We start from the raw sequence: 27,186 nt of genomic DNA on the forward strand, positions 1-27,186 counted from the left end.
AAGTATAGGGCTTACCCTGTGCCCTTAAGCCTTTCACAAAGTGGGAGCCCCTTTCCCCATACAATGTGCACCATAACTAATCCAACACTTTTTCATTATGTTTTCTCAGAGAATGAACACTGTTTGAAGATTTTGCAATAGTACTTGTCTTTTCGATTCTACGAATGTATCATGCAAATGTTCAATGAAATGACCATGTGCCTATCTTGATCATTGCTCAAAATCAGGGTATAATGCACCATGAAGGGCAGGCTCTGCTTGATTTTTATGTTTTCCTAACGAAGCATGTACGTGCAACCCTTCTGCTGGCTTGTATGCAGCAGGTTTGTCTAGCTAGACGAACTGTGGTTTTGCTATAAAGATGAAATGGTACTTTGGAAGTGAATGGTTTTCTAAAATGCATTTAACATACATACCGGGGCTTTAACAGCACCTGGTGTAAGCAACATCAGTGGGGGGACCGCAGGAGTGGCCTAGTGGTCCGAGCATCTGCCTCGCAAGCAGGAGGTGCGGAGTTCGATCCCTAGTGCCACCGGGTAACCAGCGGTGATACAATGGGTCGTTTCAATGGCCAGTTTAAAACTTGAAATAACCATGCTGCAATATATACAAAAAATGATTTGTGTGCTCTCTCTTGCATGACATTGTTAATCATATCATAGTGTTGGTAGTACACAAAATGCATGTATGGAACATATACGTGCACTGTTTTTGTTCACATCTTACCTGCTATGTGCTGTTATGGCATGTTATGTGCTGGGAAAGCAACAGGTGGTGAGCAATGTTGTGCTGCAGCCTTTCTTCTGGTGGAATTTGAATCATGTGAGGTGCAGCTGAAAGAAATTGTTTCATACATAAGTATATTTCATGTAACACAACAAAAAGTGCACAGCCCCATCATGAGTTGTGGTTTAAACTAACAGCGAGCTTTTTACTACTCTATTTAACATATGATGCAAGTCAGTGATGCTGGAGGCACAAAACTAAATACTGTGAGGTAACAAGAGCTAATATGGACAATCGTGCCTTTAAGAGATATTGTCAATATATATTTTCCTGAATGAACTAAAGTTATCCTTAGAAGCATTCAGAGGAAGATAATTTTGCTAAATGCCTTTTGCCAGAATAGGCCTTTAAGGAACCAGTTGCAAATGAAAAGAATAACTTTAAGACCATGCTATGCATGCTCTAACGCCAAAGTAGTTCCATACAAGCAGTATACTATGCCCCTAGTTTTATGGTGGGCCTGTACTGCACAATTTTCATGCAAGGTAGTGGAAAGTATGTGCCATGAAACAGACCTCTGCTTGCTGAAACTGGCAAATAAGTACTGGGTTTTTAAGGCAGGAAAGAAGTTACATAGTTCCTTCTGCAGGTTTTGAACTTCAGGTTAATATTTGAAAAATATCAATCCCTGAACTGCAATGATTGAAGTTTTTAGCAAATAACATTTCCATTGTAACAGTGGAAACGCTCTTTTATTTGAGGAACGACTTTTCAAAAGCCTGCGTTTCATGGTGGCTGTCAAGTAGCCCTGATAAAGAGAAACCAGTCACGACACACAACCAAGCCCCCGTAGCACATTTTCAACTATACCCTCATGATATAGCTTTAAAGTAAGTGTTAAGCAATACAAATACAAATCCCTTGATTTCCTTCATGATTTATCACTGGTGTATACATACAAAGATAACCGTACAAGATGTGGAGTGCATGGTACAGAGACAGTAGGCAGATGGTTTCTTGACACTCAAAAAGTGAACAAGGGAAGGAAAAATCTCAGGGTGCTTGCCGTTTCGACAAGACAACTTGTTTTCGTCTGGGGTCAACATATACAGAGGAAACTTAGAATCAAGTACAGGGTTGTCCACTCTTAGTGCGAACACGCGAGCACATGGCTGTGCTCTTTGGGCCACTGTGTCTGACATTGCCACACATCGAAGTGTAACATGACACGAAGCATCACATCCAGGTGCATCTCCTCTTGCGCCATTTTGCAGCGATGAGTGGCTGCGCCGCACACAGTGGACCTCTAAAAAGTGCGGCCATGCGCTCACATGTTTGCAATAAATGTGGCCAGCTCTGTACATTCCGGAATTGGCATAATTATTTGAAAAGGCCTTGCACATGGTCAGAGGTGTCCCAACCCATAATTTCGACCTCCTTTCCTGCTTTCTTTAATTTATCGTTATACTTTAACCTTACGCCCTGCACCTCCTGACATCACTTCTCGGAACCTTGGCTGCCATACTCCTCCCCCTCCCCCTTCTTTTTGCCTTTTCTCCGAACCTGCCCTCATTTTCTCTTTTTCCTTCAAATTATTTTGCCCCCCCCCCCCCTGGTATTTTATTCTGCCATGCTGCTTAATTCCTTTATCCTAGTTTTTCAGGAAAAGGCATCCAGCCATACCAAGCCACCTGTTGCGGCTGGACATAAAGCCATTCAAGCCCACTCTGCACACTCCATACCCCGAGATTCGTTTCTACTGAATTGGGCTTTTTTGTTTTCACAGTTTTGCAGGTCAACCGGTTAATCTTCTTTAGCAGCTATCATGCCTGGTCAAGGTTCACGCTACCCATCGTAACGCCCTTCCCATATCGCACCCTCGTTCCACACAACAGGCCTTTCGCCTCGAAGTGAAAACCTTATTTAAACCCCACCAATGATGAACACTTTGCCAGACAAAGACAAGTACTCTTGTCGAAACGTCGGCAAGCACCCTGAGGCTTTTCCCTTCCTTATTCAGTTTGTGAGATACCAGGGACAGGTGTTCAAGCAGCCATACCACACTAATACCCTGTCACACGGGCACCGCAAAGGCCTTGGAGAATCATATCCAAAGGCGTAAGGAGTGCAGCTACCCGGTACAAATGTTGCGCCTTTGTCGCTAAGGGCCTTGGAGGCGAAGGCGCTCAACCGAGACCTTCGGAGCCCGAAGACACAGCATTCGAGAAGCTGTGATCGCAGTACCATCCAAAGTCAAAAAGTAAAAGCAATAAAAAAAATAGATAAGCTAATAATGTTTGAAAACATTTTTTTCAAATACGAAAGGTGTGTCTGGCTTTGGTTTTTGTACGGGTGTTTATGTTTTATGTTCAAATTTCAAGACAGTGAAAGTGTTGCGGCAACACCGAGCGCCCATGGTGGCCAAGGCAATACACCTACAAAACCTGCTCCTGCTGATGAGAGTAGCTGTTGCAGTACTTTTAAGGAAGCAATCAGAATAAAAAAATTCTCAAAGCTCAACGAATGAACAGAATACACCACTTTAATTTTAGAACACTCACTTCAGCCACCTCGAGTATAGCAGCGGGTGCTCAGCCTGAACGACTTTCACCTTTGGGCTGCACCGTGTAGCTGCATCGCTGCTCCTTTAAGCTTTCGCTTCTTTGGTGAAAAATGGTGCCTTTGCTGGAAAGGCCTTCGAGGAATGCCATGTGACAGGGGTATAAAGCACATTTTTTACTGACACGAAAGACTCAGTGCCTTTAGTTCTGACAACATTCTGAATCATGCTTTGGTGGCTTAGCATATCAAAATACTGGACATGACAAAATCAGCTAATTAGTGAGGGCTATTATTTGATATAGGTAAAATTATAACATTCTCTTAAAATAATGAAAAGAAACCACCAGCACTGACATCAATGTACAATTTGGCTGTAACATACTGACATGACAATATAGTTACACGTAAATTCCCTTTTCGCACTTCAAAACTGCATGCATTATTTCTAGAAAGTGCGAGAACAGAAGCTAATACATAGTGCCAAAGAAAAGAGTACATAATAGTACCACTTACGAGGTGTTTATCGGCAACTGCAATGAGCAAGGCTATGTTAATGGCAATCCAGAGTTATGTGTCTTACGAGCGCATGCACTTGGGAGGTGATAGCAGCTGTGGACGCAGCTGTCCATCGCAGTTTTGAGTCTGTCGAGATAACACATGGGGTAAGGTATTCCCTGTTTTGCTGCCGAAGGCAAAACCGTCAGCGAGTGGAGTTGCCTTGCTATTCACTGTCAATATCTACTGCTCAAAGTAAAGGAAACTAGGGCATAGAACATACAGCATTTCATATTATGCTTTGGCCAAATGCAGTGAGGATGAAACAGACTAGACTTGTCTTATGACGTTTGCACTCTTTACTTTGCACCAGAGGAAAATAAATTTTTGTACAGTTGACCTACTGCTTGCCACAGTCCTAGAAGAAATTAATCCAGGTCTCAGAAATTCTACCGAGAGAATACTGATGCTGCATGTGCATTTCTCTGAACTGTTCTGAAATATGCAGAAGTTACCAATTTTTTTTCTACCTGATTACATACTGTAATCTTTGCAAGGAATATGAGGTTAACGGACTGCGAAAAAATGTCAGGAATGGTACCTTTGGTACTGGGCACTTGGACAAACAAATGACCCACTGGGCGTCCCCAGGAGCTCTGCTACCAGGCACCCCTAGCAACAGTAGTCAATTTTCCAGATCCAAAGGAGCCATGCGAATGATTGCCGAAAAGTCAAGTTTAAGGACAGCAGATGCATGAACACAAAACAGTTTTCCAACTTTGTTTCAGTGTGATAAATGGTTTCAAATCTCTAGACTATATCTGGTAGTACACAAATTATCAGAACACCATCTCCCGCTCAGAATCATCTCAAAGCACATTCGACACGCAGTACCAACATGGACAGTTCGTGCTTAATCGAATCCAAAAGTTTACGGTGATCGACCAATGTTACTCTAAATAGAGACAGAAAGCGCATGCACGTTGTACTGATGTTATCGTGAACATAACATGCGACGAGACGCAAGGTTACAATACAAACAAAAAACCGCTTTCAAAATTTGAGAACAAAAGGCTCACCTTCTCACAAGTTCGCCAAACCGGAGACGTTGCCGAATGGCTGCCGCCAAAGTCACTCGCAATGCACAGAAACAATAAAAATGCAGTGCCGCTTACTTTCCTTGAGCAATTCCAGTCGATTGAACTTCCACCTGTTCTCACCGACTACCTCTGCAAGCATGTCAAAGTTAGCGGCGCAGCCACGCCATTTGCAATTTACGGAGTTACACGGGAAATTCATAGCGCCATTCGCGTATTCGCGCTCAAGCTCACGTCGCTGATGTCGCAAAGGCGCAGAACGGCAAAAACATATAAGATGTATTTAATTTTAGGGCAGCTTATTTAGCTGACAACCTGAATCGTTTGATATATTGTTTTTTTCTATTCGTTGCATGAACGTTATTACCACCTGGGGCAGTGCAGCTTGGCCATGGCTAGCCATGGCGAAGTCGAAGCGCTATAGCCGAGCCCGCAGTCGGAAACATGTGCGCAGTTAGCGCAGTGTGGAGTTGAATGAACAGGCGCTTTGGAATGGGTTTTTGTTCTTCCGTGTTCGCTGCGTGCGTCCTGCGCGTTGTGTGTCTTTAGTATGTGTGTGTGTATGTGTGTGGCCGGAATGCTGCATTGGAGTGTACATACAACAGCTCGCTGTCCCGTGCGGCATCGGTGCGTAGTAAAACGATCATGCAGAATGTGCGTTACAATGCCAGTGGCCCTGCACGAAAGAGGGGACTTGAAGTCAACGGAAAAGCTGCTCTCCCTCGTGGGACTGCAAGAATCTGGCGAGTAACAGTCGACGCGCGTTTCGGTGGATGATTCCGTTTACCACGCCAAAAAATTCAGCACTGGCCAACAGCAATGAACTGCTGCTGCATCATCACCTGTGTGATGTTTGTGACAAGCTTGTTGGATGTGAACGTGGCCATGAATGGTATTCGCCGAGCAGTGGTCCTCAGGGCGTGGCACCAGTGGATACCCGAAGACGATTACTGTTTGCCTGCGCCCTGGCGCCTCGCATTCAACCGAATGCTTTGGCGTTAATTATTTATATCGGAATTTCACACGTAGTTGGACTCGCAAATATTACAGCGTACAAACGTGCCGTTGGAAGAGCACCCTTTTTCATTTTTTTTAGGGAGGGGTGGGGGAATTACCGTCTGCTCAAATTTAATGTCACTAATATTTTGAGCTTATTTTCTAAACAGGTGCCGTGGTGGCACTGTAAGCAATGCATTTACTGGGCAGAAGTTTATTTTATGTTGTGTTGGCACAAGGTTAATGATTGTCATTGTACTGTGGTGCCATGTTCAAACAAAACACATAATTGTACACTCTCTTTGAAGAATGTCTAATGAGGTAATAAATTACTGAGCAGCGAGTATGCACTGTGGTAAATGCGATGAACGTTACTGAATTACTTCACACTTGTCATGTTCTGTTGTCGTTAGTAATTACGTATGCCTTGGTGTCTGCTGCTTTCCAGTGTAGGGGTCGAGAGGCATGTCGAGCTCCACTTAGCAGCTTTTTTTCCTTCCACTCTCTACTGGCCAACGTGGTAAAATAAACTCAACATAATGCGTGATTGCTCACTCCTAGATTAGACTACCATTTCACTTATTTACTCTCAGGGCCAATTGGCATCGAAGAGAGGAGAGCAACTAACATAAATACATGTGTAGGCAGATTAATTAAAATGATTATACACAGCAGACTTGAAGGCATTGGATGCAGTGGTGGACATGACGAAGGCAGAGAAGATGTGACAGCTGGAAACGTAGAAAAGTGGAGATCTGCGTGAGTTTGTACGCGACTTAAGGTGAACGCTAGCAAAAAATTAAGAAGGCGCAGAAGACTGAGGCCAGAGTTAAAACTGTAGTTTAACAGAGGAAAGCACCTCTCAGCAAGCCAAAATGTGCAAATGCAAGCAGTTATGTGAACACAGAACATAGAAAATGAAACTCTTTTTTTGGACAGAAGGAAAGCTAAGGCACATTGCTTATTGTGATGTTGCTTAAAAAGTTGGTGTCTAGTTGTTGCCCTTCATATCTGGTCCTTCCACACCCAGCAACTGAAATGCCATCAAAAAGGAGCATTTCCAACCACTCTATTACATGGGAGGTACACATCGCCAGATGTCAGAGGCTTGGAGTCTCATCTTGCAGACTAGCTAGTTTGGCAGATTTAAACTTTACCCCATGTAAGAGGCATGCGGTAGCCTTGAAGGGGAGTATTTCATAAGTGTTACAGCATATTGTACAGTGCTGGCATGCTTCATTATTTACATCACAGTAATATGCTAGCACAGGCTGGAAAGTTTGTAAGTGAACAGAAAAAAACAATGTTCATGCCATATCTTAGCGACATTCTTAGTATTGTATAAAATGGGCAAATAAGGAATTCCTCATTTTTTTGTCAGCTTTTTCTTTCTGTGCATTGATTTTTTGCAAGTTAGCAAGGTTCTACAGTCTTGTGTGCCTATCGGCTGGCCCCTTGTTTGTCAAAGGTACCGAGTACACAATGGGTCGTGTCAGTGGAAGCTAAGTAAACGATGGATAGAAAATTCGTGCTTTCAGAGTATTTCCAGAAAAAACTGCTATTATTTCCTACTCAGGATGGGGGAACAGCATCGATGGTGCACATCCTCCTTGTCACTGCAGCAATTATGGCTGCTCGCTGCTTTTCGGTGGCGTTTCATTTATCTGCAGGAAGAGCAGGCATGAATGGGCGGCAATAGGTACCTACTAAATTAAACATTGCATTGAGCAATGTGTTGGTGCTTTTGTTATCCATGAAGGAGTTGGTGTTTTTGATTAATGGTTGTGTAGCAAAGATGTAACTGCTACATTGCACTGCATTCACAGATTTGTTTGCCCATGCTTTTGGTTTACTCAGTTTTTTATTTCCTTACGAAATGCCAGATGGAAATTCAGCTTTCAACTTGGCTTGCCAAGCTCAGCAAGCGACTAAGCACTTCATTAGAACAATTTATTTTAGCATTTATTATACCTAAATAGTACTAAATGACAATACATGAGTGGTCAGCTGTGTGTAGAAGTAATCAACCATTAGCATCCAAGCACAGCCATACAGCTACAAAGAAAAGCTTTGTACCTCTTCTTTGTGACCTTATGACTGCACTTGGGTGGACATTAATGAGTATTTACTCCCTTGTTGCAAATATTCTCTACCTTGGGGAAATCACTTTGATCAGTGGAAGAACATCATCATTTACTGGGTGGATTTCTGCAGTGACCAGCTAAAAGGACAAGAGGCTAGTAAGCCTTGTGAGGTGGAAGGCCATTCCAGCCTTTACTGGCAAAAACAAAAATCAATCTTGAAATGCAGTGGCATGAGCTAACTGAGGCACAGCAGTACTTGTGCGGCTAGTGCAGAAGGAAAGATGAGTCAGAACAGATTAGTTGGTTATGTGACGGTAAAGAGTTAAAAAGAATCGGCAGTTTCTGCACGACATGAAGAAATTTGAAGATTCGCCTTTGGTGCTGTGAAACTGGAGCTTCAACAATAGTCTGAGCAAATAAAACAAGGGCTCACATCCCCAGGATTCTGGACCATGCGCCTCGAAAAACCGGTCGCGCCATCTCGCGACAGCCGGCGGCGCGGCGGCGCGTAACTCAATGGCGACGAAAAATAAAAATTGATATTTCGTCGCGCATAACAGTTAGAAATTAGCTCTCTCGCCTAGATGTTAAATGCATCTTAAAGTTTCATTTAGTCGAGTTTCATCGATGTAGCTTACATATTGCGTTTGCCATGAGCAATGATCTATGACAGCATGGAGCCTATGGCGAGGTCCTGAAAAATACCCCACTTGACTTCAATTTATCGCTCACTACAGCCCTATTTTAAAATATATCGACAAGCTCTAGCAGGTTCACGTAGGGTAATGTCCTACCTTTAAGGAAGTATAAGGTATTTTACATTTCAATGGCGTAAAAGTCTTCCTGCGCTATTTCACTATTGATCATGCATCATCAGCTTTTTCATGAAACGTGTGGCGCCCTCTCTCGGTGCGTTGGAAAGGCACACGTCCCTGCTCGCGGCCGGGCTCGAGTAGCGGAGGCGGCTCGATTCCGGCCGTGCCCTGCTACAGTGTCCCTGCTTTGGTAGGTTGCTTTGGGAGGTTGAGCCTGCCGTACGAATGCGCAGTTTTATCAAAAGTGCCCCCATCGGAGGGAGGCTATGGCCATGGGCTGCTACATAAAATGCTACAAGAAAGCGTGTGCCTTCTATGAGGTATATAGATGAAATTATAAGAAGACTCTTTTGCTTGACAGGTACATTTTTCATTAAGCGCGTACAGTGACCACACCGGCATAGGTGATAGTGGAATTGCGTACGCAATAACAGTGCAAAGCAATGAAGCTTCTAGGTACTTTCGTTCAAGCAGTGAAATTTGTAATTCCCGGACGCTCATACTTAGAGCTCACTCACCGATACTTGTATATGGTTCTTGCACTGTGCATTCAAAATTGTAAAATCGTGTCTTAATGTCTACATTTCAACACTCATGTTATTAGCCTCAATAGCAGAAAGCTGTTCCAATCTTTTGTCGATGTGGTGCAAGTGTAGCAAGGATGCGTTGAAGTGAATGTTGCATGTGTTGCACATAAGAGGCGGCAAACCTGATGCTGCGTTTTATGCCAGTAGGTTATTTGTCCAATGTAACAATTAGTAGTGTGGTAGTTCACATTTTTGTCTAGGTTGGTAAAGTGCTTCTCACGATTCGATCGTTCGCCGTCGAGAAGGGGTTTACCATTGCTGTAATCGATGCTAGTTTCGGCAATTCTGTCAAAGATGTACGTGAAGGATGAACCGCTAACGAAGACTTCATAGAGTGGCATGCTGGGAACTATTCTGAAGAGTGTGCCATCAGTTCGGCAAGCCAGTAACTACGCCGTTACCCAGAGCAGCAATCAAGAGTCAAACTCTAGTTAAATGTTCTTGATTATAATTTAAATCTGCTAAGAAATGAGCAGAAGTTATTGTCGGATAACACGATGTTTAAAAGATTACTGGTTTTCTCCAGTACGGTGACTCGGCGCTCCACCAAACCCGTTTGTGCAATGCGCCGCTAGCGCGATTCATTAGCGACAGGACGCTACATGCTCGCGGCCCTGAATATGCAGTGAATTTACCGTGTTGCGAATATGTGCAACAATACCCATAAGCACTTTCGCACGAGTGGCGCGAACATATATTTTTTTTGCATAAGTTCCAACCTACCCTCGTTTTTTTTTTTCTGCCGCTCTCCTATCTACTTTTCGCTATCCTCTCTCTTTGCTTTTAATTCCACCGGTTGCAGTTCCAGTGCTTGAGGGATTAGATAGCAATCGCTGGGCCGGCAACATTTTTAGCTTCCTTTTTGTATTCTCGTCAGTTGTTGTTGCCTCTGAAGCTGTTGGCAAACTACTACTTCTTGGATGTGTGACTCCCGGGGAGTTAGCGCGGCTTTTTAAGCGCACAAACCGCGGGAGTCAGAAGAGGGAGCCGTTTCCACGGAACGATCCCGCGACTTTTAAATGTGCCATGCATCTCCATGTTCCTGGTGCTGGCTCCCTTCCCCTGTCGAGCGGACGGAGAGAATTTCAAGCCGTGGAGAGAAGGGGTTGGGGGGCGATGAAAGAACAACTTAAACGCGAAGAAAAGTTCGGGGAACCTGAAATAGCTTCAAGCCATGAAGAAAAGAGCCACCGAGAGCCCGGCGATCCTTCCATTGTTATAAACCGGACCCCCCTTCCAACGCGTACACGAGCGCCCGCGCGCTGATGCCGACATCTAGCACGGACGCCTCACCTAGGCTTGCTGGCGTCTCCTGCAGTGCGCATGCGCAGACCGGTTTCGGCTTACGCTAAGAGCGCGGACGCTGAGCGCGTACGCCCAGGAAGGGCCATTCGAGTTGGCGCCTCTAGGCCTTTTTTGGGGTGGGATGACTGTCTTTGAAGTGGCACAGGAGGCCTCCGATAATGATGTCCGGCTTGTGTGTAGTTTGCATCCCTTCCTTTCTGAGAACACTGGCCAAGGTTTCGCAGACACCCTTTACGTACTAACTGCATACGCGTTTTTGCCACCAGCGTGTCCTTAGCATAAGCATATCGAGTTGTTTTCGTTGCATCCTTTTGAGTTTTAGATGATACATCGAGTGAAGAATCTTGGGTATCCATTGCCTAGAAATGTTTTCTTTTGCTGATGATGAGTTTTAATGGCGCACAGGCAACCTCGCACGAAGCGCAATGGGTTGAAGTGTTTTCTTCAACACAATGTTTGGTGGAACACCATTTTCCGAGCACTTCAACCCAAAGAAACCAAGCGCTAGGCTTCGAGAAAACTTCTACCCATTGGAAATCAGTGGGTACACGGCGACACTGCGGAACGAATCACACACCGTCCTCGAGCCGCATGCTCAAAGCGATGTGTCATTGCTATTGTCGCTGATTTTAAAACAAATATGCAAGAATTGGGAATCGTCTTAACCAAAACTTGCTTGAATTCCACCCTACCCTTAGGGCACAATTTTCAGCACTGTTCCTCCCAAAAAGGCTACGGGAACAAGACGCACAACACGCAGCATCAAACGGATGAAGAACGTGGAGAGGCGGTAACGGAAAGGGCCAAGGATGATTTGAGCAGGTGCATAGGTACGGAGAAATTCTTTTTCAAGAGCTACACGGGCAGCCGGTAGCAGGGTGGTAACAGGGTGGAAGAAAAGGACAGTGGGGAGGGATCTCCTGCTGTGCCTTTGCCTGCCTTTCTTGTTTTTTCTCCTTTTACTTTTCCTCGAATCGTGGAGCGCAGTCCATGGTTGCTTTTTGGATGCGCTATGTTTCTGTTCCCTATGGTGCGAAGCACGAGCTGCACGACATAGTCGGCGCCTCTGCGAAAACGGCCCGGAAAGGTCATGGACGCACTCTTGCCTCCAGGCTGTCACAAAAAAAAACTTACAACCGCTAATGTGTCAGTCATGGCAAAGGGTTTCTCCTCTCGCTGACAAAAATTTCCCAAAAAAGACATCAGAATTTCTGCAGAAGATTCTTTACTGCCTTCCGCCAAACTAAGGAATTCCACCAGCCTTGTTAAAAGCACAGCGCATGGCACAGGTAGACAGTGCCACCAAAATCAATTTCGGACGAGTTAGCCTGGTTACGCCAGTTGCAACTAGGAGTGCTAGCACTTCGGTTTTCAGTGCTGTTTCAGTGTTCGGTTCCGTTGCGCATAGATGCAGCTGATGAAGACGACGATATCCAAAATACAGCGCAAGAGACTGGTATTTTATGACGCAGAATGTTCGGCTGCGGCGGTGTGGCAGTCGACGGCGGCAAAAAAGCGCTCCGCTGCCGCCGACGCCAGCGAATCGCCCGGAAAAACGCTCCATGCGGGCCACGCTTAACGCAGTAACCAGCAAAACGTATGCGTTCTCGCCGCCTCGGGTTCGGAACTCACTCGCGGCCGTAAAACATTTTCGATTATTTTATTTCAGGTCAAGTAAATTTCAGACATACAAAGAGGCCACGTCGAAATCCAAAATTGAAGCCTCAGTGCTGCAATAAAAAATGCCTTTGTTCGCGTCTCCGCGGGTTCGACTCCCATTCGTGGATATTTGTGATTGCCATTTCTGCCTCTTTTTTTCTGTGCTCGGGACGGAGTGGACATACATAGGCAAGAGATGATTTTTCTAGGCTCTCAACCTCCGGATTAGTGCTTGCGCACTTATAGCTGCCGATGGAATAATTTTAGACAGCCCGAAGGACAGCTCAAAGAAAGCATTTGTAGAAATTCGCGTACCGGGCATGGCTACGACTTGAGGTGAGAACGTATCTATAGCATGAATGATTAGAGCTGCATTGATAGAGCATGCTGCTGGCGGTGGTGAAAAAAAAGAAGCGGATGGTCTGAGCGGCCATCGCCCCTCACGCTCTCTTAACAACGTACCTTAATTCCCTGATCCTTATGAACGATAGATATATATGCTGTATTCCTAGTTGTAACGAGGCTAGGTGTAACGAGGCTTGTTGTAAATCTAGTTTTGACGAGGCTGAAAACGAAGCAAGCGAAGTTAGTTTCTTTTCGAGCTGAACGATTCGCGGATGAGTTGTCACGTATGATGCTATCGAAATGAACTGCTGACGTAGCGGTGACATTTTTCTTATTTTAAAGTTCTATAATTTACCTATTACTGAGCGTAGTTCATTAGGACGTGGTTGCATCTGAGCCCTGACAACCTGAATGTGTTCAGCGGAAAAAGGGAAAAACAAATTATTAGAGCTTTAAGTATATTTGAGTTTCTTGCAGGAATGTTTCGACTAAGAGAGTCAAGTAAAACTATGTTATCACGACGTGAATTTTATTTGATCAAGAGCCGACTAAAATTACCTGTTGCAGTTGAAATGATTTCATCTGTAAGAGTGAAGACTCGGAGCGGGTGGTAGGCCCTTGGGGAAGAATTACATCTCCAGTTAGCATCAGCAAGCAAGCCATTTAAATATATTGAAATAGTTCATAGTAACCGTTTTGATCACAGGTGGGTACTGGAAAGGAAACCAATAAAAGAAAGCGTTTTTCGCTTCTTTCAGATTTAGTAGGAATGTACGCGTATACTAAACCGTAAGCACCGACCAGAAAGACATGTAACCAGTAACGTTTTTTGGTTCTTACGTTTTCCGCTTCGGTTCTATTTTATGCATTATTTGGGCTTGGTATTTGTTATTGCGCGTTTCTCTTAGTCTTATGGCACGGCTGTGCCTTGAAGCTTCTACTTTATCACCGCGCTTTTCTTTGGCGCGCCGGGCATCTTCTCGGGCGTTTGCTAGGAGCATGCTTTGTTTGAATCGTTTATTGTTCGTAACTATTTCTTTTTGTCTTATTAATGCTGCATATTCACAGGCTAAGTGTACTTAGCTGTGACGGTTACGGGTCTTCTCATGTGTGCATAACTTTAACCGAAAGTTTGTCTTTATGTTGATTTGTATCTGCTGAGCTGTTGATTTTCTGTTAATCGTCCATGACTCCCATGATTTTTATGGAAAAGCCTAATGTCTATACGGCACTCTTGTAATAAAAGGAAGTTGGTGCTGCATGTGTGTGGTGTAGTCTTCGCTTCAGCATGTCTCTCCACGATGGCGATGCTGTAGGACTGGAAGATATATTTCCAGCATGTGTAGAATTATTTGGTGATCCTAAACATCTTCACAAAAACAGCGCGTACGAAAGTGCGGATGGCAAGGGCACGCTGCATGCTATGATCCCGTCAATATAGTTGTTTGAAAATACACAGACCTACTATCGGTTAGCAAAAGACAAAAACCAACGCAAATTTGGCTGCGGCACAATGAAAGACATTTAAAACTAAAAAAAAAACCTCTCATTTACGGCAAACGTTATCACGACTGCGGCTTTCAAAACCACTGAAGGATTTCTGTGCTAGGACAGGCTTAGGCTTTTTTCTGGGCGCTGTACAAAGTGACACTGAAAGGCACGCACTAACGGTGTTACTGTTCCCTAGTCAAAGGTGATTCGGCCAAGTCCGGGAAATCAGCTTCGAAGGCGCAGCAAAGGTGTCTGCATTGGTGGAAGGGGTGGGTGGACAATTTTCAATTCTCAGAAAATAAGAATGGTTTAGCCGGGGCGAACACATGTGCATGTGCATGGAAGAAACACACGCCAGAAGTGGAAACGTTTTGCATTCCATACGTGAAAGGCGTGAGCGAGACGCTGGCACGCATTCTCGATAAAGAAGGGTGCTAACAACGCACAGTCTATTGAGTGGCTTTACGACTACCACCATCGGACGCCTTCTCCCCCCCCCCCAAACGGCCGCCACCCAAAAGAAAGGGCCCAAGAGGTTGTATACCAAATGTCCTGCTCGGTCTTCCCGGAATCGTACATAGGGGAAACGAAGAACTTCGCCGAAATAATGAGGCAACACAAAGCGGACGTCCGACAAATGAACCGTGACCGCAGCGCTGCGGCCGAACACTGCGAGGCATGCGACCACCGAATGGACGTTGACGGCACTAATGTACTGGAAACCGAAGCTAACCCGCACAGGAGGCTTCTACTTGAGTCGTGGCACATCCAACAGACAGGTAAGAATGTTAATCGCTCCCTGGGGACACTTCCCGCTTCTTACATCCATGGTTTGCAGCCACTGACCCGGATGTCTTCAACACGAGGGCTTAAAAAGCCGAGGTTCGAACCATCCGAGGGTTTGTCGACAACCCGGCGCCGAGATGCGGCGATTTCCCTGTTAATCCCCGTCAGCAGGAAGCGTGCATGGCGAGGCAAGCGGGCGTAGACCGGCGAAGGCAAAGACCGAGCCAGAGGAAAGGAGCCAAGACGTTTTCCCGAAACCGCCCGCCCCCCTTCGCCCGTCTAAGGAAACCACCGCAGTGATAGCGTAGCATAGCGCATGGTCAGCGCGGACGCGGCAAGCAGACCCCGCGTCCAAGCCGCGATGGCGTCGAAGTCAGAGGATGGGGCATACCAACGGGTCCCGAGAAGCGGGCCTGCTTAACGAAAGGCTGAAGCGTGTTCAGAGGCAGCAACGACAGGCTGGCGCCTCTTTCCAGATTTTGCGGGGACGCCTGTCAACAGTCGTCCCGAAGACGAGTAGTCTACTACTCGCAGCGGTAGCGATCGGTTGAATATCGGTAATTGGCGTAAAGCTGGGAGCCGCATGGGAATGTTTTGAAGTTTTTTCATATGTTTCTCTTTTTACCTTTTAAGGGAGAGAGTTTGAGTAATACTGTGGAAGAATGGGGCGTGGCACGTAAACCTGTTGGCCCAAGCATTTCGAGGGTTCATTCCCGGAATTACATTTTCTTATAGCAATTTAGATGTGCTGTGTATTTCAGGGAGAGGGTTTGAACCTTGCCGAAATTGGAGGGCGTGCCATGAAGTTTGTAAACCAATGATGGGTTAGTTTGCTGTTGATTGGGCGATGCAAGAGGTGGGCCGGGTTTCTAGGTCTTTAAAGCCAGGGTCCGGAGCCATGGGAGATCGTTCTGAGCTAGATTTAGATCCCTTGCATCTTCGGCGGTGCCAATGAAGGAAGATTTTCCCTTAGCCAGTTCCATGTAACCGCCATCGCCCCCCATACACCTTGCCCTCGTCTCCCGCATCCTTTAAGCTCCTCAGGACCTGGCTGTCTCGCTACTGTCTGTCATCAGCTGCATCTGGTTAGCCAGTTCCCTGCGTCCATTGACTTTCTTCTGCTGAAGTTTTGATGTACCACCTGGTCGAGAGAGTCGTTGCCAAAACGGTAAGTAACAACCTTCCCAAGCCATTTCTTTAAGCACCTCGGTCCATGTTACGTTTTGTGTTTGTTTGCATGTCCTGATTACACCATTCAGGGCGGTCTGTAGAGCTTGTTGGTAACTTTTTTTTAATTCCTACAGCATGACAGGCGTAGAGCTTACATGCGTGTGCAATCACTGTGAATTTGGTTTGTGTGGAAGGATTGTCACGGAAATTCAGTGTGGGGTCATCGTTTCGATTAAAGAAGATAAGAGGCTTAGGCAGAATTCGACACAACCACTAGGTTGCGAACCAAACGCGCTCGAGGCCACAAGCACGCTTTGGTGTTTTGGGGAAAGGAAATGGCGCAGTATCTGTCTCGCATATCGGCGGACACCTGAACCGCGCCGTAAGGGAAGGGATAAAGGGGGAGTGAAAGAAGAAAGGAAGAAAGAGGTGCCGTAGGGGAGGGCTCCGAAATAATTTCGACCAGCTGAGGTTCTTTAACATGCACTGAAATCGAACAGTACACGGACCACTAGCATTTCGCCTGCATCAAAATCCAAGCGCTCCATAACGATCGCAAAGTACAACATTGATGACTTGACTACACAACTCCTCATTGCGGCAGCACTATGAGCAGTACTTTTGAACAAAGAAAAGAAATCGCGCTGAAATTAAGAAATTTGGGGAACACTTAGCTCCGCCTTGTTGGTATGATGCTATAGCATTAACAGGTCTTTTCTGCGGCTTGGTGTCCTCTGCATATTTTGTATTCGAAATTTCAGGCTATTTCGCATGGTCTCATGACGTAACATTTAGCCCGGCGAGCAATGAGCACTCGACCGTATAACCAGCCAACAGCCACCCGCTAGTGCACCTCCCATCTCGGACATGTGACGGCGCTTGGTCATGTCACCAGGTATCGTAATCTAGTATCTTAACCCCGCTCAGCCACAGCGTTTAATGCCGGGATGCATGAGGCGTTTTTACGGCGTGAGGCCGGCGATTTTCACCCGATGGTGAGCGCCGCCACCAATGTGGACCTACCAGATAATTTTCGCACGTCGTCCGGCGACGGTTGATGAGGCGGCGGCTGACGCGAGCGAATAGGTGCGCAGAAAGCCCGCTCTTTTCCGATATGACTGCTTGCGCACGTCGCCGTCGACGAGGCCGCCATGGCCGACGAGCACGTGGCGACTTGGGGGGCGGGCATGGAAACGTGACTGTCTTGAAGATAAACGATTCATCAAGCATAGCATGTCTTTTTTTTATGGGGACATGAATTACTGTCGTATGAAAATGGGCGCGCGCGTTTCCTCAAGGCCGGTGGAAGAAAACCACGCGCGCAAAAAGCCTGTGTTGTCTCGAGCGTGTGGTTCTCGATATCTGGACATGTTCAAGCGGAGTAATGTGATGAAAAAAAAAATCCGAGGGATCTGGTTGCATGTTACATTCTCGAATTTCCTGTTTACATTATCCCTACGTCATAAGACAGGCCGGTGATCAGCCATGGAACTTAAAAGCTTCACATCCTGAGCCGGCCCTCGCCCTCCTAACCAAGCCAAACTTGCGACAAGCCAAGTGGGAGCTCCGCGTTTTTGCGCCACTGCATGCAATGGACTGTACCGTGGCGCGCGCGCGCACACCCACACACTCAGCCCAACACACACACACACACACACACACATGCAGAAAAAGGCAGTGAACTAGGGCGCCAGAAAGTCACGTGCATGCAGGTACAATTCCTATACAAGCGCATCCCGAAAATGGTTACACGTTTAAATGGTATTATTCAATAATTTGTACGCTGAGCAACCTGTCACCATACTTGTGTATAAATGCAGGAAACACATGTGTGCAAGCAGCCTAGGTAAAATGATCAGCGCCGTTCGTAAGTAGAAGGCAGCATATTTTCATTTTTGCGAAAGCATAGCAGCTCATAAGGAGGAAAATCAGGCGTTGTCCTCCCCAGAGGTTTGGAAAAACCACGTGACGTAATCAGAAAAAGAAAAATTAAGTTTCGTAAATAAAATACTTTCCGAAGTGGGCTCCGCACCCACGAAGGGAACCCGCCGCATTGGCTCAGTGGATAGGGCGCGATGTCAGTGCACGCTAAACATCCCCAGGTGGTCTAAATTATTCCAGAACCCTCCACTACGGCACCTTTTTCTTCTTTTTTTTCACTCCCTCCATTTTCCCCTTACGGCGCGGTTCAGGTGTCAGCCGATATGAAAGACAGATATTGCGCCATTTCCTTTCTCAAAAAACCAAATTTCAATTTTTACTTTCAAGGTTAGTTTCTAAAATTGGTTTTGAGGAAAGGAAATGGCGCAGCAACTGTCTCACATATATCGGTGGACGCTCGAACCACGCCGTGAGAGGACTGACCTCTGGCCCACTTGAAGGTCAAAACCGTAAGCACCGCGAAATCGTTACGAGGTAGCATAGTGAAGCTTTCGCATCAAAAGTGAAGGAAAATAATGTTGCCGGCCGTGGCAATTGCTATCTAATATCTTAACCACCCGAGCTGCAGCCGGCGGAGGAGAAAGGGAAATGATATCGAGGAGAATTATAAAGGGGAGCGATAGCAAGGAAGCACAGGATCGAGTATTCGGGTGTGGCTCAATCCCCGGTCCGCTTTCGAAGGGGGATGCCATTCACATACCTGGCTTAATATCTCATATGGGCCCTTGAGGCTTGGGTGTTACGCATATTTTTGAAAGTATGGCGGAGTGCTTGGCGTAACGCACTCTGGCACAGGTCAGCCCGGTATTGCACTGCCTCCGGGATTGGCCCGTGGCCTACGGGCTATTGCGCGCGCTTTTCTTCTGTCTCTTTGCTCCCATCTTTCACCTCCTACTATCAGCACGCAGGCAGCTGGGCGTGGCTCCGCATTGAGCCAGTAAGCAAGCCCGTGCTTTTCCTTTCGTCCTTCTGTCGACAACTCAACTCAACTCGAAAAAAGGAAGCACAGGGGCTCGAGCTGGGTTTGGGTATCGTCGCCTTTATCAACTTCCATTCGGGCGGCGTGAACTGATCAGCTTGGCTGGCCATTGCATTAGAGCAGCACGCCATCGCCGCAGCCGAACACCACGCTGCAAGCTTTCTCCTTCACAGCTCGTCAGTAGACTTAATTGTTGTCCGTAATTTTTTTCCCCGTTGCGAAAAAACTTGACAATTATGGTGAGTCAGGTTATAACTGCAACCTCTTTCGAAAAAATAAAAACACTGACGTGTAAACAAATGCGCAACACAAGGTTCTTACTGATGCTTGTACGGCCGCTCGTTCTGTTCTGTCACCAGTCATCAGATTTTCTGTGCAGCAAAACACCATTTACCATGAAGACACAGACCGTCCCACGGGGAAAAGTTGGGTGCAGCGCTAAAAAAATTCTATTCCACGCATTATGCTCTGGACTCACTGAGTGATAGCTGGGCCTTGGCACAATTCTGGAACGTTTAGCCATATCTTGTGTGATGTGCATATATACCGCCAGTAGTTTTTGACAAATGGCCCCTCAAAGTCGGACAAAGACGGGGCGTGTACACCGCTTCAACGCCAACCCGACCTCTTTCTTTTCTTGCACCGCAGTAAAGGAACAGACTAGGGGAGCCGCACAGTCAGCCCGTTTCGAACACGCTGGGTGGAAAAAAAAAACAGAAACGCGAAGGGTGCCCCCCTCCCGAGGACCTTGGCTTGAGGGGAGGACACACAAAGCGGACAATGGGCGAAGCTTACTAGCGTCTCTCTCTCAAACCGGGAGGAAGAATGTAAGAGAAGGAGGAGGAGCTCAACTTCATACGGCCCGTGGTGGCGGCGTTGTGAACTAGGAGCGGATGAACCAGAATCTGGCCATGCAAGGAAAGGAAATTACGCCAGTATCTCGGAGTACTGTATTACTCCACAAGCCAGGCACAAAAGTAAACGAAAACAGATTTTTAATGTTTGGCTTCATCAAAGCCAGGTAGGAAAATTCTAAAGGTTATAACTTTTTTTCGCGTGATTAGCTTCTCGCTTACGCGACAAGAGAAGTGTTAACAACGGACTACGTTTTTGTCGTGGAGGAATTCTGTGCACCGGTCGTAAATGTGGGCGGAGCTTCACTGCGGAGAAGTTTGATGAGACTATACATACCCCTCACGACGAGGCACTGTCAGTTATACCAAGAGTGACAGGGCGCTGGAAGAGCGGTTTTTGTTTTCACGAAAGCTGTATACTAATTGTGGGGTGCCCCTAACCGCGACAAAGGCATGGTTGTTTTGACCGCAAACCGTGTGTTCCCTGGCGCAGTGGAGGAGTGCCAGACCCGGTGGCGCACCATCCGGGACGCTTACCTCAAGCGCAAGAAGCGCCGACGCATCGACCCCAAGGGGCAGTGGAGCGTACTGGACCGGGAGCTCGGCTTCCTCGATCACTTCCTGAGGCCGCGAACGTGGGTGTTGTGTACAGGGCGTCAAAGAAAAAGGAGAAAATAGGTGCCGTAGTGGAGGGCTCCAGTCGAAATTATTACGGAGCCCTTCACTACGGCACCTCTTCCTTTCTTCTTTCACTCCCTCCTTTATCCCTTGCCTTACGGCGCGGTTCAGGCGTGCAGCGATATATGAGACAGATACTGATTCATTTCCTTTCCGCCAAAACCAATTATTATTATTATTATTATTACTAATAATATTATTATTAAATAATAATAATAATAATAAGACAGGACGACACCTGCCCGCCTTCGCGTCACAAGCACAACCTCGCGCGACTGCGACGTGTCTCAGCGGCCATTTAAGCGAGCGCCCGGTTTTACCAGGCTTTACTGTCCGCACAAAGCTGCACGAAGCGCGACTCGCTCAGACTCGCACTAGATCGCCGCGTTGCTGGGTGGCACACAACCGACTGCGTACGCCATGTCCATTTCGCGGACCGAGGGCGTCTGCGTCTGGGAGCAGTCGCGCTGTTTTCCTTTCGCCTGGTCCGAAAAGCGATGCTGACGAAGAGTAGTCGACAAGCCAGCCTGCACCACACCGTCCGTCTATTCTGCTAAGGCTTCACAAAGAGCGTATACCATCACATAAGTAACGTTTCGTGCTTCGGGATCAAGGGCAACCATTCTTTGCACCACAAATGGACGCATCATGTGCGGTGTCGACACCAGTGTCTCGAGGTGACGCAGTACCAATGCCCACTTGAGCCGGCGCTGGCGTGCGGTGGACACTTGTGTACACGATAGTACACGTCGTCATTAGCTCCCTTTCATTTCCAACCAGCAATGTCTTGCGTCTCTCGCGACCACCGTATATGGCAGCACATTTTGAGGTGGAATATTTTTTATCCTTTCTTTTGACGCTAAGTGGGCCACATGCTAAATGGAAACGGTTTATAATAAAGTCTGCACATCTTCAACCAAAAACTAATTTGAAACCCAACATTTCGAAGCCGGCTCGGCTCCTTCATTGGGGGTGGCTGGGGGCACTAGCTGGCGTCTTTAAGGATGAATGGAGGGGAGGAGATCAAAAGAACGAAAGCTGTGATGTGAAAGGCGTGGGGGAGGAAGGAGGTTAAGGCTGTGAGTCATGTTATTGCACTGTGGGCAGGCGGTCATTGGAGACTTTTCTTCTTTGAGTTGCAGAGCGAAGTCCCTGTGCATCATACTGGGGGGATGTTTCCTGTTGTGCGGTTGATGTTCGGGGTAGCTTGGATGTACTATAGGATTCGAATGGGAGCCTTTTTTATGGAAACGACACTGTGAGAGGGTTTCCTCTGAGATTCCGCTAACATCAGGCCGCGAACTGTCAGCTCCCGCTCGCGCACCACCGCTGTGTGAATAAATGCAGTCCTCCGTCATTCTTGCAAGGGAACTGGACGTGTTCACGATGTAACGGGGAGCACAGACAACAGAGCTGATTACGGGAGGAAGTAAACAAGGGGCGGCGAGGAGTAGTCGGGTGGGCAGACGAGGTCAGGAACTGTAGGGGACATAGCGGGGCTGCACGGTTGATTGCAGATGAATGGAAGACGTCTTTACCTTGCAGTGGACAGGTCTGCGCCGATTAAGGTGGTGGTGACGACGAAGTGGAGGAGTCATTACCATCGGCGCGTAAAATCGAAAAACGAAAACCATAACTAAAGAAAAAAAAACATTCGCTCGCCATGCGGCCAACGAGCATACAGAAGGCCATAAGTGATCTCGGGAGTTCACTTTTTTCCAAACCATTCTGAATAATAATAATAATAATTGGTTTTTTTGGGGGGAAAGGAAATGGCGCAGTATCTGTCTCATATAACGTTGGACACCTGAACCGCGCCGTAAGAGAAGGGATAAAGGAGGGAGTGAAAGATGAAAGGAAGAAGAGGTGCCGTAGTGGAGGGCTCCGGAATAATTTCGACCACCTGGGGATCTTTAACGTGCACTGACATCGCACAGCACATGGGCGCCTTAGCGTTTTTCCTCCATAAAAACGCAGCCGCCGCGGTCGGGTTCTGAACGTGGACTGCTTTTCACGAGCCGTCTTAGCACAGTGCGCAGAACCGCCGTAAATGCGCATGGGCGGCGAGCTAGTAGCGGAAGAAGTTAGATCGGCCAGCGGGCGAACTCGGAAGGTAGCAGTTAAGGGGTAAAAGCCGCTTTAACACCGCACTCTGCCAGCCCGAGTTTGAGTGCCTGCTACATCCTCGCTGCCACGTCTCTTCCTCGCAGGAGGCGCTGGGCGCTGAACGGGGCGGCCCGGGCTGTTTCTCCGGCCGAGGTCGCAATCGAACGCGAGCAGCCTGACGAAGACGACGAAATGCGTGAGGCTGCGGCGGCTGAGGCAGCAGCTGTGGCGGTGGCGCCAGCAGCACCAGCTCAACCCTGCCCTGTGGCCATGCGGCCGGCTGCCGTTCTGCCGCACCACCTGGCGGCGGGGGGCGCGGCGGCGCAGGAGTGCTCTTCGGACCCCGAGGAACTCTTTTGCCTCAGCCTAGCGGCGGACCTCAAGCGACTTCTGCCCCGCGAACGACACATGGCCAGGATGAAGATGCTGCAGACACTTCACGACTTGGAGTTTGGCGAGAACATCGGAGAGGCCGCGCTCGGAGAACCGTAGACGGTGCACGGCTTTGCGGAGGACAAGAAAGAAGGTGGCTTCAGCGAGCACCCCCATCATCAGCCGGCAGAAACTTGTAGCTTTCTTTTTGTTTTTTTTACTAGGAATGAAAATACATTGTCTGTTGGGTGGCACGCGCATGTCTCATCAATATAGCATTTGCTTTCAACACACTCTAAGCCAGTAACGACTGAAGTGTGCTACACCTTTCCTAACCTACACAAGTACCACATCATCTTTCCAGACAGATATGACAGCATCTGCCCCTGGTGTGGCGAAATTCCAACAACATATGTAACATGGGGCTGCTCCGATCCCAAGCCCCCGAACTAGACAAACATCACTCCGAGGAACAGTGGGAGTCTGCCCTGCTCAGCTCTGACTTGGCGACGCAGCGAAAGCTGATATCCCAAGCAAGAGCAACTGCGGTGGACATTGGGGTCCTGAAATAAGGACTGCACCCAAAATCTGTATTTTCGCGTCTCTATCCTACCTTTTTGGAATAAATGTTTTCTACTATACTACTACTTGGTGACTTACAGGACTGATAGTCGAGTGCAACAGAGCGTGCACAGTCAGTTTCCCTTAGCAAGGAGCAATAATAATAAATTGTTTTTTGGAAAGGAAAGGGCGCAGTGTCATGTATCGTTGGACACCTGAACCACGCCGTAAGTGACGGGATAAAGGAGGGAGTGAACGAAGTAAGGAAAAATGAGGTGCAGCAGTGGAGCGCTCCGGAATAATTTCGATCACCTGCGGATCTTTAACGTGCTCTGACATCGCACAGCACATGGGCGCCTTAGCTTTTTGCCTCCATAAAAACGCAGCCGCCGCGGTCGGGCTCGAACCCGGGAACTCGACCGGGAACTCTAGTTAAACTCCTATAAACGATAATTTACATGTCCGCAGTACAGAGAAAAAAAACAAACAAACTTGGATTGGGCCTTCCGCACGACCCGCAGCAACGAACATCGCAGAGAAAGAAGTCAGCATGGCGGCGCTGCGAGCGCATGCTGGCGGTGCCTGTGCACGTGCGGTTCCCGCGGCAGCTCATGGTGGCGCTGTGGTGGGCAGAGAGCTCTGTCAGTCACCGCCGGAAAGACGAGGAAGACGCTGGCACGCGGCTCCGAAGCCCGATCCCGACGACGACGATCAGTGCTCCGTTCCATCGGGTCCGCGCAATGGCCTCCTTCAACGAGAAGCTCGTCCAGGAGGTGAAGAAGCACACGCAGCTCTGGGACCAGCAGTCCAAGCTGCACAAGGAGGCCGGCTACCGGGAGGCTGCCTGGATGGACATCGCCGCCGCGCTGGCCGTGACCGGTGAGCCGCTGCATGCTGCGTTCACCGCACACACAGCCGGCCTCGCGCTCCGGTCTCGAACGCGTACGTGTCCGACGAGGTGCACTGCAACCTCGCAGCTGGCTTCGTCGCAGACACTTGGTGTGGACAGCGTCTTATACGGTGTAGCTGGCACCGTACGATGCGGAATCGGCCTCCTTTTACGTATTGCCGTGAGCCTTGAGCTTCCGTAGGCTCCTTTGGCGTGCTGATGGCACAGCTGATGGTGCCTATAGAAGGACGTGTCTTTTGGATGAGCGCGCGTTTCAGCTGTTCGCGTCATTGAGGATGCTGTGCCGGGAACGAGTGTCGTACCGATGATTGCGGGCTCATAGCCAGAGTGTCTTCGCGACTAGCTGCCGCGTAGAATTGCGTGGTCTCTGGTCCGTTGTCGACAGGCGTCCTAGTTGACGGTGCCTTAGATCCACGAGCTGCTGCATCTGGTCTAAACCTTCTGCTGCCACGTCAGGTCTGTACCTCGAAGACTGCTGGCTCTCTCGAAGCGATATTAGTATTTTGCTGCCGCGTCCAGTACTGTGCCGGAAGCCTTTCCTCTCACGACTGCCCGTCGTCGCAATTAATCAGCCGTCGGTGGCTGGGGTACTAAAAGGCCTAGGCCAGGCACGTGTCCGTGGGCGTTGGGGGGGCCCGAGCAACTCCTCAATGTCAAGCACCTCCACCCTCTTCTTTCCGTTCTTGAGGCAGGGCCCTGTAAGAAGTCCCTTGGGCCCTCCCGAAAAAATTACTGGCTACGCGCCGGGCCTAGGCTACTTACTGTCAGGATTTACGTAACGTTCGTTATTTTCTTTCATTTGCGTTCGATTTTCTTGCAGCTATAGATATCTGAGGCAGCACCATCTTAAAAGGCACCGATTTCGCCGTCGGCCTCCCAATATGCCATAACCAAAAACCCGGTTACGGCGTTAGTGTGCTTAACACCAGAACGCAGGATCGAGCCTCGGTGCGGCGGCCTCGTTTCGTTGAATATGGTAGAAATTCCCGAGCCCTCCACTACGGAACCTTTTTTCCTTCATTCTCTTAGTCCCTCCTTTATCCTTTCCCTTACGGCGCGGTTTAGGGGTCCGCCAATATGTGAGAGAGATACTGTATCATTTCCTTTTCCCAAAAAATAATTACCCAATTTTCTCACCCGCCGCAGTGGCTCAGTGGTTAGAACGCTCATCTCCTGATTCGGAGTCCCCGAATTCGGACCCGACCGCGGCGGCTGCGTTTTTATGGAGGCAGAAGGCTAAGACGCCCGTGTGCTGTGCGTTGTCAGTGCACATTAAAGATCCCCAGGTGGTCGAAATTATTCCGGAGCCCTCCAATACGGCACCTCTTTCTTCCAGATACTGCGCCATATACTTTCCCCAAAATCTAAATATTATTATTATCAGTAGCAGTTGTAGTACTATTAATAATTTTCTCACATATCTCGGTGGACACCCGAACGGCGCCCGTAAGCGAAAGAAAATGAAATGAAAAAAAATGGTTTCAAGGAAAGGAAAATACGCCTGTATCACATATCTCGGAGTACCACTTGCCAGCCACAAACGAATCAGTTTTTTTATGCTTGACTTTATTAAACAAGCCAGGTATGAAAATTCTAGAGCTTATAACTTTTTTTTGCGATTAGCTTCTTGTTTATGTGAGAAGTGTTAACGGACTACGGTTTTGTCGTGGAGGAATTCTTTGCACCGGTCGTAAATGTGGGCGGAGCTTCACTGCGGAGAAGTTTGATGAGACTATACATACCCCTCACGACGAGGCACTGTCAGTTATACCAAGAGTGACAGGGCGGTGGAAGAGCGGTTTTTGTTTTCACGAAAGCTGTATACTAATTGTGGGGTGCCCCTAACCGCGACAAAGGCATGGTTGTTTTGACCGGAAACCGTGTGTTCCCTAGCGCAGTGGAGGAGTGCCAGACCCTGTGGCGCACCCTCCGGGACACGTACCTCAAGCGCAAGAAGCGCCGGCGCGCCGGCGCCAACGGGCAGTGGAACGTGCTGGAGCGTGATCTCGGCTTCCTCGATGACTTCCTGAGGCCGCGAACGTGAGTGTTGTGTACAGAGCGTGAAAGAAGAAAGGAGGAAATAGGTGCCGTAGTGGAGGGCTCCGGTCGAAATTATTGCAGAGCCCTTCACTACAACACCTCTTTCATCCTTTCTTCTTTCACTCCCTGTCTGTCTGTTGTTGCCAGTTAGAGAGAAAAGGAAAGTGCACAGGCCTGCTCAATGACTCTAGCCGAGCCACAATCGCTACCTCGTGCAGATAGTAGGGGAGTTGAAAGATGGGATAGAAAGACAGGATAGTAAAGGCGCGCTAAAGACAAGGCCGATCCCGGAGGTAGTGGAATACCGGGCCAACCGATGGCGGGAGTGAAGCATCCTTCAAACTCTCCGCCACATTTCCAAAAATAAGTCCAATTGGACCCGTAACAGATACTCTACTGGGGCCGGACTTTCACTCCCTCCTTTATCCCTTCCCTTACGGCGCGGTTCAGGCGTGCAGCGATATATGAGACAGATACTGATTCATTTCTTTTCTGCCAAAACCATTTATTATCATTATTATTAATACAGGAAGACACCTGCCCGCCTTCGCGTCACAAGCACAACCTCGCGTGACTGCGACGTGGCCCAGCGGCTACTTAAGCGAGCGCCCGGTTTTTGCCATGCTT

General features: G+C 47.9%; 2 protein-coding genes and 1 long non-coding RNA gene across 3 annotated transcripts in view; 2 read left to right on the forward strand and 1 right to left on the reverse strand.

Annotated features, from left to right (window-relative positions):
* Nucleotides 1–27,186, forward strand: part of LOC144115580 (uncharacterized) — a 54,076-nt gene that overhangs the window by 26,045 nt on the left and 845 nt on the right. The window contains exons 6-7 of the mRNA XM_077650004.1: nt 24,131–24,488; nt 26,418–26,559. Coding sequence (XP_077506130.1) covers nt 24,131–24,488; nt 26,418–26,559 — 500 coding nt within the window. The remainder of the gene's footprint in view (nt 1–24,130; nt 24,489–26,417; nt 26,560–27,186) is intronic.
* LOC144115579 (uncharacterized) lies at nt 168–6,273 on the reverse strand. The gene is made up of 3 exons (XR_013311461.1): nt 4,385–6,273; nt 727–833; nt 168–597 (listed from the first exon to the last, which is right to left on the reverse strand). It is a non-coding gene; the product is annotated as an uncharacterized LOC144115579 (long non-coding RNA).
* LOC144116476 (uncharacterized) lies at nt 6,953–23,302 on the forward strand. The gene is made up of 4 exons (XM_077651197.1): nt 6,953–6,959; nt 11,366–11,497; nt 20,386–20,527; nt 22,781–23,302. The coding sequence occupies exons 1-4, from the start codon at nt 6,953–6,955 to the stop codon at nt 23,166–23,168; spliced, it is 669 nt and encodes a 222-aa protein (XP_077507323.1). The 3' UTR covers nt 23,169–23,302.

Source organism: Amblyomma americanum, chromosome 1 (assembly GCF_052857255.1).
Source record: "Amblyomma americanum isolate KBUSLIRL-KWMA chromosome 1, ASM5285725v1, whole genome shotgun sequence".
Lineage (NCBI taxonomy): Eukaryota > Metazoa > Arthropoda > Arachnida > Ixodida > Ixodidae > Amblyomma > Amblyomma americanum.